Source organism: Phacochoerus africanus, chromosome 12 (genome assembly GCF_016906955.1).
Source record: "Phacochoerus africanus isolate WHEZ1 chromosome 12, ROS_Pafr_v1, whole genome shotgun sequence".
Taxonomy (NCBI): Eukaryota; Metazoa; Chordata; class Mammalia; order Artiodactyla; family Suidae; genus Phacochoerus; species Phacochoerus africanus.
In genome coordinates this window covers 12,242,472-12,258,593 of record NC_062555.1, presented here as the reverse complement: position 1 = coordinate 12,258,593, position 16,122 = coordinate 12,242,472, and the positions used below count along the sequence as shown (strand labels likewise).

Here is a 16,122-nt window from a genome sequence, read left to right as displayed (position 1 = left end):
GTGTAGGCCGGCGGCTACAGCTCCGATTCGACCCCTAGCCTGGGAACCTCCATATGGCACGGGAGGGACCCAAGAAATGGCCAAAAGACCAAAAAAAAAAAAAAAAGAAAAAGAAGGAAAATCTAGGTAACAGTTTTAGCATTGTAATTGTCAGGCCCCAGTTTTCTCCCATGCGTGCCAAGAGGTTTAGTAGACCCATCTTCAGAATTCTTTCCATTATGGGGATTCTCTGATTCTAGAATTCACATCGTGTCTTTTCTGGGAAAGCATAGTGAAATATTACAACAAACGTTTTGGGTAAGATTGTATCATATGTTCTGTTCTCTCCATTAGTTCTGCTGGTTCTTATGTCTAAATTTGTTTGAAACTCTTATCACTGGCCCTAGGGTAATAGACGGTGCTTTTTATTTTTTTTAAGAGAGAGGAAGATTAAAATGTTTAAGGTTAAGATTTACTTTTTTTTTTGTCTTTTTTAGGGCCACACCCACGGCATATGGAGGTTCCAGGTTAGGGGTCTAATCGGAGCTACAGCTGCTGGCCTACACTACAGCCATAGCAACACCAGATCTGAGCCATGTCTTCGACCTACACCACAGCTCACAGCAATGCCAGATCCTTAATCCACGGAGCGAGGCCAGGGATTGAACCCGCAACCTCATGGTTCCTAGTCGGATTCGTTTCGGCTTCACCACGACGGGAACTCCAAGATTTACATTTAATCTGATCCTTCTCTTTGGCTTGAGTTGGGAGTCCTTCAAGCTCCATATAGCTGTGCCCTCACATCCCAACTCCACCTCCTGCCAGACTAGAGCCCTGTGAACTCAACCCATTCAAGAATGAATGGAGGAGTTCCCTTGTGGTACAGTGGCTAAGGATCTGGCACTGTCACCGCAGCGGCTTGGGTTGCTGCTATGGTGCAGCTTTGATCCTTGGCTCAGGAACTTCCACATACTGTGGGCATGGCCCGAAAAAAAAAAGAGTAAAATCTTAAGTGGAGGTTTTTGTCCTTTTTACCTCTATACTGTACTTCTGGGGTAATAGCATCGATTGATATAAAGTCACAAGTAATACTTTGGTCTCCAATTTAAAATCATCGTTATGCTCACCTCATGATAGTATACTTGTTCTGAAGGACAAGGGGTGTCATTTCAAGGGATGAAAAAGTTTCCGATTGCTGCTGGAGACTGGAACAGGGCCAGATGGAATCAGCGTATTTGGACCCTCATACAAGTTTGAACTCGCGTTTCTCAGTCTTGTTCCAGTATCAACGTCTCTTCGCATAGGCTTTTTATTTTTGTTTATCTGTTTAGCCACACCCACAGCATGCCACAGTTCCCGGGCCAGGGATCGAATTTGCGCCACTGCAGAACCCAGAGCCACTGCAGTGACAATGCTCTATCCTTAAGCCAACTTCACCCTCTAGCAATTCCAGGGTGGGCTTTTTAGATGTGTTTTTCCTAATGTCTCCAGCGTAATATTAATTAATATCACAAAATACTGTATATCTGTTCATGAACTGCGTATATATGCATTTTACCTAAAAAGAGAGACTTCCTTCTCACTCTCCAATTCCAAATTTCATCTCCTTTGAGAAAGCATGGTTTATTTAGCTCATAACCATTTTCTTCTCTGCAACATGGCCCAGTGAGTTAAATAACATCTAATCTCTCCTAACTGGCCTGAAATTTTTCTGTCAGCTGCTTTTATGAGAGGGTGGTGAGTTTGGTCTTATATTTAGTGTATGGTATGATAATATATTTTGTGTGGTGTGTGTGTGTGTATTTGTGCTGAATTTGTAATATAGAAATATCAGAGTTCCCGTTATGGCTCAGCATGGACATAGTGTCCATGAAGATGCAGGTTCGATCCCTGGCCTCTCTCAGTGAGTTAAGGATCTGGCATTGCCAGGAGTTGCAGTGTAGGTTGCAGAGGTGTCTCGGATCTGGCATTTCGGCGGCTGTGGTGTAGGCCGGCAGCTGCAGCTCCCGATTAGACCTCTAGCCTGGGAACTTCTCTATGCTTGGGTGCAGCCCTAAAACACACACAGACACACAAGGAAATATTAACATTGCCACAGATCTAAACAACTAGGATAAAAATAACCTCTTTAGCTCTGTAGTATCTACTGGGTCCTCCAACAATGGTACTGAAATTTTGACCGATTTTGCTGAATTGATAACTTGAGATAGTTGTGGTAAGAGATTGTCCTTTTCTAGAATCTTTTCGCAGACATGTCTATTCTATTTTTTAGCCTCTGCTTGGGAATCTCATTTGATTCCACAGCATGCCTGTTTGGGGGGACATGTCCCGAATTGTTTTGCAGGGAGCAGAACGGAGCTGATAAACACGCCCGGCTCCTCAGGGGTGGGGCTTGGAGCCCCTGTCCCTCAGTATCAATAAGTTATTTCTGCTTCACAAGTGAATATATCCCATGTCTTTAAAAGGGCCATGCGTAAGCCTTTAGCCAGTGCGCTTTCACATCTGCCGCCCTAAGTTAGTCCTCTAAGTTTCCTTTAGGATTCTGTCCCTAGTTCCTTTATCTTGCTGTCTTCTTGGACTTATATCAAACCACCCGGGAAATTGATAAAAAGTATTGGAGGCAAAGTGTTTACCAGATTATAGCATTTTGTAAGAAATCCACAGGGATAGGTCTTTCATGGCAGGTAGACATTTATTCTAAACTTTTACCCAAACCAAACCCTAATTAATACTATCAGGTAAATAATAAATCAGAAGTATGCCTTTCCATCTTCTAGTCCACGTCTCTTTCGTTTTTACTCAAATGTGTCTTCACTCTTGGGAGTATTTTATTTTAGATGATCTATTTGGGAAGTGTTTTTTTTTTTTTATTGCAACCTTGAAATTTCATGAATATTATGATAGTTCAGAAATGGTATGTAAAAAAATAAAGCTGGTGCCTGAATGTGTCTTATGCTCAGCGATCACAGTGCCTGACTACAATATGGGAAATATTTGCGGCAAGCATCCCTGTGCTTCCATAATAATCACGAGCCCATGAAATCCTCTGCAGTTGCTTTACTTCTAGGAGTAGTAACAAAACACCGTTTTCAGGTGTAGGCCCTTCGATAAGGAGCCGTCCGTCTGTTACGAAAGGTCGTTGGCACGGCTGGCACGGCGCGCATCCTTCAGGAAGTTGTGGGAGGTTGAACTAGTTACCGCTCATGCTGGTATCCGCATTCACTTCTCAGTGTAACTGTCCTTATCACTTCTGGTGAAAAGAGTTAGAAAGCTTGTCAGTAAGCATACGATACTGGAAGCAGAGGGAAAGCCTTGAGTCCTTGTGGAGTAACAGGAAAGATCTAGCACGGAAATTTGATGACGGGAGGTAAACAGAGCCAGTGATGCGGGACTTGAGAGGGAGGCCTGGAGGGAAGAAGCCACGGGCCACGAGGGTTTTCCGTGGTTCCACATTTTATATAAATACAGCAGGAGAGTGACTTGTGTGGCTGGTGTGAACATAAGAGAGAGCAGACTTGATAGCCCGAGCAAGAAATGGGGAACACAGATCTCCAGAAAAAAAAAAAAAATGTGTGTCTCAGTGAAAAGCTGGTAGCATCAGAAGTCCTGCCCTTCTCAGTATATAATAAGTTATTATTTCTGTTTCCAGTATTCAAGTTATAAGTTCCTCTTTCAGGTTCATCCTCTTTTCAGGTTCATCACATCTCATCTGTAGCAAAAGCCAGGGCGTGCGACCTGCAGAGCTCCCCGCGGTCTGGACTTTGCAGACGACCGACTCTCCGTGTAGCTCATCGTGCTTCTCTGCCCCTTTGCATCTTGTGCGGGTTGGCAACCGGCTCCAAAGGGCTCACTCAGATTCACGTTCTAGACCCATGGGTGGGGCGTTGTTCTCTGGGGGTCACTTGACGTCTGGTCATCACACTTTTTGCGATGACGGGCAGCCGTTGGTGTTCATGCCTTGAATGCATGCTGATGTGTGACTTTAACCTTTTTTTCTTCATTCTGTAGTTGGGATACTGAGGCAAAGAAGTTGGGAGCATAAGGAGTTAGGATACTGATGCTCTCTCATCTCTCATTTGGTTCCCAGGGACCCAGACTGAAGGGGAAAAGGTAGTACAAATGCTTGATTATTTCTATCTATTCATCAGTTTTCAAGCTAAGGAATCGGCACCCTGTCTTTTTTTCAATGTCCCTATAAAGACATGTATTTAAATATATTCAAGGGATTTCAATCAATTGCAATTATAAGTCCTGTTTAAAGTTTAAATTGTCCTGTCTTGATCAGAAAGAGCCTCTTCAACTAGCATCTGGAGTCTTCTTAAATGATTTAGTATATGTAGAAACTCTCCCTCCTATTTATTATGATGAGGTGTTCCATACTCACCTGAAATAATTTCTTTTTGTCTTTTTAGGGCCGTACCTGTGGCATATGAAGTTCCCAGGCTAGCGGGTCGAATTGGAGCTGCATCTGAGACCTACATCACAGCCACAGCAATACCAGATCCTGAATGAGGCCAGGGGTTAAATGTGCATCCTCACATCAGGTTCTTTTTTGTGTTTGTTTGTTTGTTTGTCTTTTGTCTTTTTAGGGCCACACCCGAGGCACATGGAGGTTCCCAGGTTAGGGGCCAAGTTGGAGCTGTAGCCACCGGTCTACACCAGAGCCACAGCCACGCTAGATCTGAGCCTCGTCTGCAACCTACACCACAGCTCACGGCAATGCCAGATCTTTAACCCACTGAGCAAGGCCAGAGATCAAACCCGCAACCTCATGGTTCCTCGTCGGATTTGTTTCCGCTGCTCCAAGACGGGAACTCCTCACATCAGGTTCTTAACCTGCCGGGCCACAATGAGAACTCCTATCTTAAATATTACTTGGCTGGGGCATGGAATCCAACGACAGCCTGGGTGCTGGTGGTACCCCTTACTGCCTTCCTGGGTTGGCCATCCTTCCTAGACTCCTTTAGTGAATAGACGGGGACACACATACACACAGTAATCCTGATCCTGTGTGTGTGTGTTTATTTGGGGATCGCTTGTCACTTTGTTTTTTGGTAGGTGTGGGTCACTGTGTCTTTAGTTTTGCCATCTAGTTGTTCTGTTCTTTTATCTCTCAGATTTGGAGAGATTAAAAGGTTTCACTGCCACCACTGCCATCTGCCTAGAATACATGATCCCTGTTTTTAATCAAAACTTTACGATTGGCACCTTTTTGCGAACGTGAAGTCTAGCTCTCTACGTTAATCAAGAGCCGTTTCACCCTGGCGGCCAATCCGTGTTCCCTGGGGTCTCAGCTGATTGTAACTGAGAGGTTTACTTCACTAGACTACTTCTAATTGTATATGAAAATCTGAAGACACAAACTCCCTTTCAGGAGATAGACTTTTGCTCACTTCTCTCTTTTTCATCACATTGCCTTTCATTCCTCTGGTGATTAACGAGAGTCACATGGGTTCTGCCCCACTAGCCCTCTGCATGTGGGCAGCTTACAAACACTGGAAGAAAGCAACACCCGTGTCTCACAGAAAAGGTTACTCTGTGAGCTGGTTTACGTTATGTACCAGACGTGCCTCTGAATGTGCTGGGTCTCTTTCTAATATTCAATTCCATCCTGTCAACAAGATTTGACACCATTGAGAAAATAGTGCCGAGAATCAGCTACGAGTGCTAAAGACCATTCCCAAACAGAAGTTGGGGTTTCTGGAGGAGCTCTGTCCAGTGTCACAGTCATAGGGATATTTTTACCATAGAGAAGGGCAGTGTTTTATTCCAGGTAAGATGTAAAAATAAGATCTTCTTTTGCAATGGCTCTAAGTTTCCCTGAATTTTGCAACTATTACTATATGGATAGTTAGCTGTCTTCCCAAAGTAAATAATCTGAGCTAGACATGGCCCTTTAGGATTCCACTTCATGGAAGAAAATACTGGAATTTAATGAAAGAGTTCTTTTTTATTATTAGCTGTTGAAATTTAATATATGGGTGAGAGTGTACATATCATTTGAACTCTGGTTATTTTTTAAAATCTTGATTATTTTAGAATAGCATTGGTTTGCCTTACTGTCTGGTTTAGCAGTTCTCAGCCCTGGCGTGGCCATAGAATCACCTCGATTTTAAAAAATACTGCTGTCCTGCATCCAGCTCCAGTTTTCTGATTTAATACATCTGGCTTGGTCCCAGGCATCCTAGTTTTTGTTTTGTTTTGTTTTGAACAACTCTCTTGTGTATTTTGTGTTCTGAATTGCCCTGTCTGGTTATTTCATAAACCTATGATTTCCATTATTCACTTTAGCTGGTTCCCAGCTAAAATACTGAGGTAATTTTCTTTAAAACATAAAGTTAAAAAAACCAGCAGCACCAACAACCAAAGTTAAATAATTACACAAAGTAATGCCAGTTCTATTGAGCTTGGCATAAATGTATAAATTTAGCCCAAAGAACAAAACAGAGATTAAAGCCACGGAGCCAGAACTTGAACTAGGATCCCTAATGGAGATTAATATTTTCTTCAGCAGTCTGCCAGCTGAATCATGGTCTAATTAAATAGTTCAGATTTAGTGAGTTTGCATTTAAAGTATTAGCAGATCCGAGAATGGGTAAAGCTAAAATGAGTTAGAATCTTTTCTGTAAATGGGAAGTTAAATTATCATAGTAATTTGATTAAATCATTTTTAAATCTCTCCAGCTAAATCACAGCCTTTAAAGAATAGTTTGAAGTCTTAATTGCTGTTTGTGAGCATAGCTCTCTGCTATTTGTTCTCGCCTCATTTCCTGTGACATCCTATAATATATCTCCTGCCGGGCAAGAGTAGTGGGGAAGGGGAGGCTTGGGCCCGGGGGCTGAGGTGACCGTACAGCTGACTTCAAGCATTTAAAGATCTGCCATGTCGAGGGAGGAAATGCATCCTGTATTGTTCCGGTGATTAGAACCAGGCGCAAAGGATGGATGTTGGCGGCAGACTTGGGAAAATAGGAAGACATTTCTGAGAGTTTGCTCTGTCCCTTATAAGCTAGAATGCTCAACGTACAACTGGCAATGTCTTCAATAGAAATGCTATGGAGGGATTTTCTTTGTCTCTTTTTTCCTTTTCCTTTTCTTTTTTTCTTTTCTTTTCTTTTTTTTTTTTTTTCAAGGGCCTCACTTGCAGCATACGGAGGTTCCCAGGCTAGAGGTCAGATCAGAGCTGTAGCTGCCGGCCTACACCACAGACACAGCAATGCGGGATCTGAGCCACATCTGTGATCCACACTGCAGGTCATGGCGATGCCGGATCCCCAACCTCCTGATCGAGACCAGGTATCGAACTGCATCCTCGTGGATGCTACTTGGATTTGCTTCCATTGCGCCACAACGGGAATTCTGCTATGACAGACATTCTTCAATTAACAAACCTTTCCTCAACATCTACAACATAGCCAACAGCTCTGTACTAGATGACCGACTGTAGATGATTTTCTATTTATTTATTCTTTTTTAAGTGCCCAGCATCTTACACAATGTCCACCAAATGTACGTATGTTGACCAAAATTTTTTTTTCAGTAATTAACATAAGTATAAAAAGTAAAGTAGTTTGGTTAAATAAATCAATTGAACACACATCCTCTAGGATACTAGTTGGGTTCGTTTCCACTGAGCCACAACGGGAACTCCTAGAGGAGATTCTTGATGAATGTGGAAAGTTGAGTGAGACGAAGTCAGAGGACAATTTCAAGCCCCCCAAAACGGGGGTGGGGGGGTGAATACCATGTCCAGTGTTATAAATTCTGGCAGCACACACTTTGATTCAATGAAACCTGCGTTTAAGCCTATGCTGATACTAACCAGCAGTACCACCTGCCATGCAGGCTGTTGGGAGATGAATTCACTGTGTCCATAAAGTGTTTACCAGAGGCCTCACCCAAAACAGGTACTTAATAAATGGTACATTTATTATAACGTTCTGCTTTTTTATGTGCATTTTTATTAAAGTATAGTTGATTTTCAATGTTTCATCAAGTTCCTTTGTACAACAAAGTGACCCAATCGCACACAGTTCCCTGTGCTGTACGGTAGGATCCCATTGCCCGTCCATTCCAAATATAACAGTTTGCATCCCTAAAACCCCCAAAATGCCCATCGATTCCTATCCCTCCCCTCCCTACCCAGGAAACCCCAAGTCTGCTCTTCCTGGCCATGATCTGTTTCTGTTTTTTGTTTTCTTGTTTGTCTGTTATTTTTAGATAGGATCATCTGTTCCATAGTGTAGATTCCACAAGTAAGGGATATCATATGGACTTTGTCTTTTTCTTTCTGGCTTACTTCACTTAGTATGAGAGTCTCTAGATCCATCCATGTTGCTGCACAAATGGCCTTAGTTTGTCTCTTTTAAGGTTGAGTAATATTCCATTGTATATATGTACCACATCTTCTTAATCCATTCATCTGTTGATGGACATTTAGCCTCTTTCCATGTCTTGGCCATTGAGTGCTGCTATGAACTGGGATGTATCCTTTTCAGTGAAAGTTTTGTCTGGATGTATGCCCAGTGTGGAATTGCTGGATCATATGGTGGCTCTGTATTTAGTTTTCTGAGGAACCTCCATACTGTTTTCCATAGCGGTTGTACCAATTTACATTCCCACCAACAGTGGAGGAGGGTACCTTTTTCTCCACACCCTCTCCAGCATTTGTTATTTGTTGACTTGTTAATGATGGCCATTCTGACAGGTGTGAGGTGATACGTCATTATAGTTTTGATTTGCAAATTATTACTATAAATAGTACTTATTTCTCTAAAATTAGTGATATTGAGCATTTTGTCATATGCCTGTTGGCCATCCGTATGTCTTCTTTGGAGAAATGTCTGTTTAGGTCGTCTGCCCATTTTTCAACTGGGTCTTTTGCTTTTTGTTGTTGGGTTGCATAAGCCGTTTGTATATTTTGGAGATCAGGCCCTTGTCTGTTGCACGCTGGCAGATTTTCGCCAACTCTGTGCGTTGTCTTTTTGGTTTTTCTAATGGTTTCCTTTGCTGTGCTATATTCTGCTTTGCGTGTGTGTGTGTCTTTTTGTCTTTTTAGGGCCTCACCTGTGGCATATGGAGGTTCCCAGGCTAGGGGTCTAATTGGAGCTGTAGCCACTGGCCTACACCGCCACAGCCACAATGCCAGATCTGAGCTGCATCTGTGACCTACACCACAGCTCATGGAAATGCCGGATCCTTGACCCACTGAGCGAGACCAGGGATCGAACCCGCAACCTCATGGTTCCTAGTCGGATTTGTTTCTGCTGTGCCACCATAGGAACTCCTATATTCTGCTTTTTTAAAATCAGTATATGTATTCTGCTTTTTAAAAAATCAGTATATTTATTCTACTTTCTTAGGAAATCGGTCTGGTTGGAAACCAGTGATTTTGTTCTCATTTTGTCTCCAGAAGGTACAGTTCCCTTTTTCCTCATCCATTTCTCCCCTGGGTTCACTTAGAGTACTCACGTTAGTCCCAGGGGAAGTTGGGTAAGTCCACCTCCCCTCTGCCCCTCTAGGTACAAGGTCAGTCTGTAGATATGCACCATTGGTGTGTGTCTGTATCCACCACGTAGAAAGAAAAAACATCCAGTTTTTTGTGACTTACATGGCCAACCCCTGGACAACACTGGAAACTACATGTGCTTGTTTCGAAGAGAAGCCACACAGGAAGTGGATGGGATTGCAGTGCTGGAAGGAACAGACTGGAGGGGAGCCTAAGTAGAAACATTCCACTGGGAAAGGCCAGGGTGTGTTTGGGGAATGTTTTGAGTTCCACTCCAGGGCACCACTGTCAACACTTCTGACCCGGAAAAATTCCTTCTTTTGGCTCCACCAGGCAGAAATCGAGTCTAAAGCAGTAAGCACTTGTTAGCAACTAGGTTCTGGATTATTTGAAACCCTTTTAAAGAAATATGTTGCTGACCACCTCATGTAAATGGTGGTTAATTCACCAATGATGTGATGAAATGATTTTAAAATGATGAAAAAAGGAGTTCCCATTGTGGCTCAGTGGTAACAAACCCAACTACTATCCATGAGGATGCGGGTTTGGTCCCTGACCTCACTCAGTGGGTTAAGGATCCAGTGTTGCCAAGAGCTGTGGTGTAGGTTACAGAGGTGGCTCGGATCTGACATTGCTGTGACTGTGGTGTAGGCTGTTGGCTGTAGCTCCTGTTCGACCCCTAGCCTGGGAACCTCCATGTGTCACAGGTGTGGCCCTAAAAAGATAAAAAAAAAAAAAAAAAGAAACAGTGAATAAAATACAAAGAAGTTTTTTGAAACATTTACTGGTTATAGCCGTCAATCTTTTAATTACTTGGCCATATTTTTTTATCATATGTTTAGCTATTTGATTTTAAATTACATTTCCTCTCTTTTTTGTCATGTGGTCTGATATTTGAATTATATGAAAGATTAAGCTAACTACGTATATTTTAGAGCTCTGCATTCTCAGAGAACTAGAATTATTAAACATGAAGAATCCCCCAAAGACTCCATTATGTGTAATTAACAGATAAACTGTCATCAGAATCAATAAAACGTGCTAAATGATTCAAACTTGTATATAATTAAGTGTCTGTTTTAGAGCTAGAGCTGTAACTTTTATTTTCCCCCACATCTCACATTTCTTGCAAGAATAATTGCGGCAACCCTGTTAACCCTTTCCTTGCTTGATTGAATTCAGTTTTTAAATTTGTCACTTATGGGCAGAGTTCACTTTCACAAATCTGAAAAGTATGTCAGGATACATTAATCTAAAAACTTCTTTTGTGGAGTTCCCACTGTGGCACAGTGGAAACAAATCTGACTAGGAACCATGAGGTTATGGGTTTGACCCCTAACCTTGCTCAGTGGGTTAAGGATCCGGTGTTGCCATGAGCTGTGGTGTAGGTCACAGACACGGCTCGGATCCCGAGTTGCTGTGGTGTAGACCAGCAGCTGTCTGACCCCTAGCCTGGGAGCCTCCATATGCCACAGGTGTGGCCCTAAAAAGCAAAAAAAAAAAAAAAAAAAAAAAAAAGAAAGACTTCATTTGTTCTTTCTGTGGAGATGCAGACTATGTAAGGATGCTTTAATGAACTGATGAGTGCCCTAAAACTCCTAAAAGGATGAGAAGTTTATCATGATTTCTGTATAGGCTACAACCGGACATGGTGTTGGATTCAGTGAGTTTACATGGAGTTTTTTTTTTTTTTTCTCCCTGAGATATAGTTGATTTCCAGTGTTAATTTCTGTTGCGTAGAAACAAGCGATTCAGTCATACAGATACGCATTCTTTCTTAATATTCTTTTCCACTGGGGTTTATCATCGGATATTGAACGTAGTTCTCTGTGCCGTAAGTTAGACCTTGTTCTTTATCCACGTCGAGTTTTAAAAGTTTTGGTTCCTGGAGTTCCCGCTGTGACACAGTGGGTTAAGAATACGTCGGCAGTGGCTTGGGCTGCTGTGGAGGCATGGGTGTGATTCCCGGCCCAGCACAGTGTCCTAAAGGATCCCCCACTGCCGCCACTGAGGCATAGGTTATAGCTGCAGCTCAGATTCAGTCCCTGGCCTGAGAACTTCCATATGTCACAGGTGTGGCCACAAAAAAAAAAAAGAAAGAAAGAAAAGAAAAAAAACATTGCTTATCAACCTTTTTTCCCCCACTCTTGGGAAATATGTACTTTTTGAGTACAAGCTCTGAATTTTAGGCAACTTTATCTCCATTGCACTTAGAAGAATTTTTTAATAGATGATCATTTCTAATTGTTGAATAATTGAATAAATACATGAATGAGATCATGAATAAAACAGCCAAGATTTTAATCTGTTATAAAAATGTCTTCTCTTGCTCGGTGTCAGGAGGAAAAAACCCCACATGCTCTAAATAATGGATCTTTGGTGGTTGTTCCCTTTTTCAAAGTCAGTATTGGTAATGATCTACTGCGGTGAAATTTAGAGAAATAAAACGGAGATTTTGGAAATGTGAGGGTCTCTGAGCAAATCCCAGCACAGAGAAGTTCACAAAGAAGATGGTACATTTCAGGCCTCTAATCAACATGGGTTTTCGTCCTTATTAATATGATGGTTTCTCTCTTTTGCCTTGCTGTGCAGACTCCATGCACATAGAAGATGTCGAAGCCGTGCAGAAGCTTCAGGATGTCCTGCACGAGGCCCTGCAGGATTATGAGGCCGGCCAGCACATGGAAGACCCTCGCAGGGCCGGCAAGATGCTGATGACGCTGCCGCTGCTGAGGCAGACCTCCACCAAGGCCGTGCAGCATTTCTACAACATCAAACTGGAAGGCAAAGTCCCCATGCACAAACCTTTTTTGGAAATGCTGGAGGCCAAGGTCTGACTAAACGCTTCTTGGGCCATCCTATCCTGCTCGCTGAAAAAGGGAAAAGAAACCCAAGAGCGATGTCGAAGAAACTTAGAGTTTAGTTAACAACATCAGAAATCAACAAAGACTGCACTGACAGCTTAGCAGCAAGACTACCAAGCAGCTTTCAGATTCCTCTGTGTCTCCCCGTTGAGTTTCTGTCCACCTTAATCTCATCTTTTCTCCCTTTTTATTCCCCCTCTTTGTTTTTTCTCCCTCTCTTGTTCCTTCTCTCCTTTCTTTCTTGCTTCCTTCCTTGCTGGTTCCCTGTCTCTCCTTCCCTCCTTCCTTCCCTCCTTCCTTCCTTCTCCTATTTTCCTGCCTCTTTTCTCATCCTTCCCCTTTCTTTGGAACTTTAATAGCTTTCATTTTAAGAAAAACTTCCTTCTCTTCCTTTCTTTTTCTCTCCCTTCCTCCCGCCTCCCCTCCCTCCTTCCTTCCGTCCTTTCTTCCTTCTTCCTCGCTTCCTTCCTTCTTTCCCTCTGCTGCTGAACTTTTAAAAGAGGTCTCTGATTGTAGAGATGGAAGCCAGCCCTGCCAAAGGATGGAGATCCATACTATGGATACCAGTGAACTTCTTGTGAACCATGACGTCCCCAGTGACTAAGGAATCAAAGAGAGAGAACCAACGTACCTGAAAGTAGAGTGCAACATACGCAAATTGACAGAGTGCAGTATTAGATTCCACACGGAGCAGCCGCTAATTAGACGACTTAAGCAACGTTGCATCGGCTGCTTCTTATCATTGCTTTTCCATCTAGATCAGTTACAGCCATTTGATTCCTTAATTGTTTTTTCAAGTCTTCCAGGTATTTGTTAGTTTAGCTACTATGTAACTTTTTCAGGGAATAGTTTAAGCTTTATTCATTCATGCAATACTAAAGAGAAATAAGAATACTGCAATTTTGTGCTGGCTTTGAACAATTATGAACAATAATGAAGGACACATGAATCCTGAAGGAAGATTTTTAAAAAAATGTTTCGTTTCTTCTTACAAATGGAGATTTTTTTGTACCAGCTTTACCACTTTTCAGCCATTTATTAATATGGGGATTTAACTTACTCAAGCAATAGTTGAAGGGAAGGTGCATATTATCACGGATGCAATTTATGTTGTGTGCCAGTCTGGTCCCAAACATCAATCTCTTAACATGAGCTCCAGTTTACCTAAATGTTCACTGACACAAAGGATTAGATTACACCTACAGTGACTCCGCGCGGTCACGTGTGCAAGGACTGCACGTGGAGTACAGATCCGTAGAATTATCAGGAATGCACCTCTGCCTGGGAGGTCCAGTCGCCATATGATTTCTAGCTGCCACCTCAGTTAGGAATGAGCTTCTGCCTGTTTGCAAAGTTACAGACCTTGTCCCAGAAGGAGCTGTGAGCCAGTTTTCATTTAAGAGGCAATAAGGCAAATGCCAGAATTTGGAAAAAAAAAAAAAAATCAGATCAAATCATCAGAGACAGCAGACGCCTGACCAAATTCTCAGACATATGAGTTGATTCATTTAGGAATGTTTGTTTTGATTAATCTGCCATTTTTAACCAAGAGCTAAGCCAATCTCTGTTTTTCAACCAATATTGTCACAGCAAGAAAGTCAGTCAGGTTCCAGACTGTTAAGAGGTGTAATCTAATGAAGAAATCAATTAGATGCCCCCGAAATCTACAGTCGCTGAATAACCAATAAACAGTAACCTCCATCAAATGCTATACCAATGGACCAGTGTTAGTAGCTGCTCCCTGTACTATGTGAACAGTCTTATTCTATGTACACAGATGTAATTAAAATTGTAATCCTAACAAACAAAAGAAACGTAGTTCAGCTTTTCAATGTTTCATGTTTGCTGTGCTTTTCTGAATTTTATGTTGCATCCGAAGACTGTTGTCTTGTTCTTCTTGTGGTGTTTGGATTCTTGTGGTGTGTGCTTTTAGACACAGGGTAGAATTAGAGACAATATTGGATGTACAATTCCTCAGGAGACTACCGTAGTATATTCTATTCCTTACCATTAATAAGGTTCTTCCTAATACTAATTAAGAGATTGACGCTCCAAACACGTATTCATGACGAACAGATACACATCAAAATCATAATAATATTTTCAAAACAAGGAATAATTTCTCTAATGGTTTATTATAGAATACCAATGTATAGCTTAGAAATAAAACTTTGACTATTTCAAGAATATAGATAAGTCTAATTTTTAAACGCTGTATATATGGCTTTCACTCAGTCATCTCTCAGATGTTGTTATTAACTCGCTCTGTGTTGTTGCAAAACTTTTCGGTGCGGACACGTTTCCAAAACTATTGCTACTTTGTGTGCTTTAAACAAAATACCTTGGGTTGAGGTTTTATCAACCTAGTGCTAGGAGTACTGTGTATCTATCATTAGCTGTATGGGACTGTAGCGTAGATTGTGGTTTCTCAGTAGAGAAGTGACTGTAGTGTGAGTCTAGATAGATCATCATTAGCAGTTCATTCAGATGGTCAGTAACTTGAAATTTATAGCTGTGATAGGAGTTCAGAAATTGGCACATCCCTTTAAAAATGACAACAGAAAATACAACTCCTGGGAAAAAAAAAAAAAAAAAGGTGCTGATTCTCTAAGATTATTTATATACGTAAGTGTTTAAAAAGATTATTTTCCAGAAAGTTTGTGCAGGGTTTAAGTTGCTACTACTCAACCACACACTATATATAAATAAATATATACACTATATACATTGATTTCACTGAATCACATTGAAGTACTTGGGCTTCAGAAGTAAGAGCCAATCAACTGAAAACAGGAGATGGAGAGATGCAGAAAAAAAAAAAAAAAGTACTGTTTTTAGTTTTCAGTTTAGTTGACTCTTGGCATTACAAAAGAACAAGTATCTTACAAATAGAAAACACACCAAAAATGTAGGTCTAAAAGAATTGCACGGGCCTCAGGGCAAATGCTCATCTTAAACCTCGCTCGAGGGAAGTTTTTTCAAATTTCAAGCAAGACCATTTACTTAATGTGAAGTTTTGGAAAGTTATAAAGGTGTATGTTTTAGCCGTATGATTTTAATTTTTATTTTGCTTCTTTTAGGTTTGTTCTTATTTAAAGCAATATGATTGTGTGACTACCTGTAGTTACACTTGTGTTTCAATCAGATCAGATTGTTGTATTTATTCCACTATTTTGCATTTAAATGATAACATAAAAGATATAAAAAATTTAAAACTGCTATTTTTCTTATAGAAGAGAAAATGAGTGTTGGTGATTGTATTTTAATTATTTAAGCGTCTCTGTTTACCTGCCTAGGAAAACATTTTATGGCAGTCTTATGTGCAAAGATCGTAAAAGGACAAAAAATTTAAACTGCTTATAATAATCCAGGAGTTGCATTATAGCCAGTAGTAAAAAATAATAATAATAATAATAAAACCTTGTCTATAGCTGTAGATGGGCTTCACATCTGTAAAGCAATCAATTGTATATTTTTGTGACGTGTACCATACTGTGTGCTCCAGCAAATGTCCATTTGTGTAAATGTATTTATTTTATATTGTATATATTGTTAAATGCAAAAAGGAGATATGATTCTGTAACTCCAATCAGTTCAGATGTGTAACTCAAATTATTATGCCTTTCAGGATGACAGTAGAGCAATATTAAAACATGCTTCCACTTTTGAGTGCTCTTTGGTATGGTGTTTCTTTTTTCTCTCCACCCACCCGCTGAAGAACCAAATCAATAGACCCTGCCCTTTGTGCTTCCATTCAAAGAGTGTCTCTGA

The 16,122-nt window shown here is 41.1% G+C and overlaps 1 protein-coding gene across 3 annotated transcripts in view; it reads left to right on the top strand.

Annotated features, from left to right (window-relative positions):
• ESRRG (estrogen related receptor gamma) overlaps positions 1–15,196 on the top strand; it is a 657,829-nt gene extending 642,633 nt beyond the window's left edge. For 2 of the 3 annotated variants that reach the window (XM_047754865.1, XM_047754867.1), the window contains exon 8: positions 12,080–12,572. In XM_047754865.1, coding sequence (XP_047610821.1) covers positions 12,080–12,324 — 245 coding nt within the window. In that variant the 3' untranslated portion in view covers positions 12,325–12,572. Of the gene's footprint in view, positions 1–12,079 lie in introns of all 3 variants that reach the window. The other variant, XM_047754864.1, reaches the window with a different exon arrangement.
• Positions 15,197–16,122: the final 926 nt, after the last annotated feature.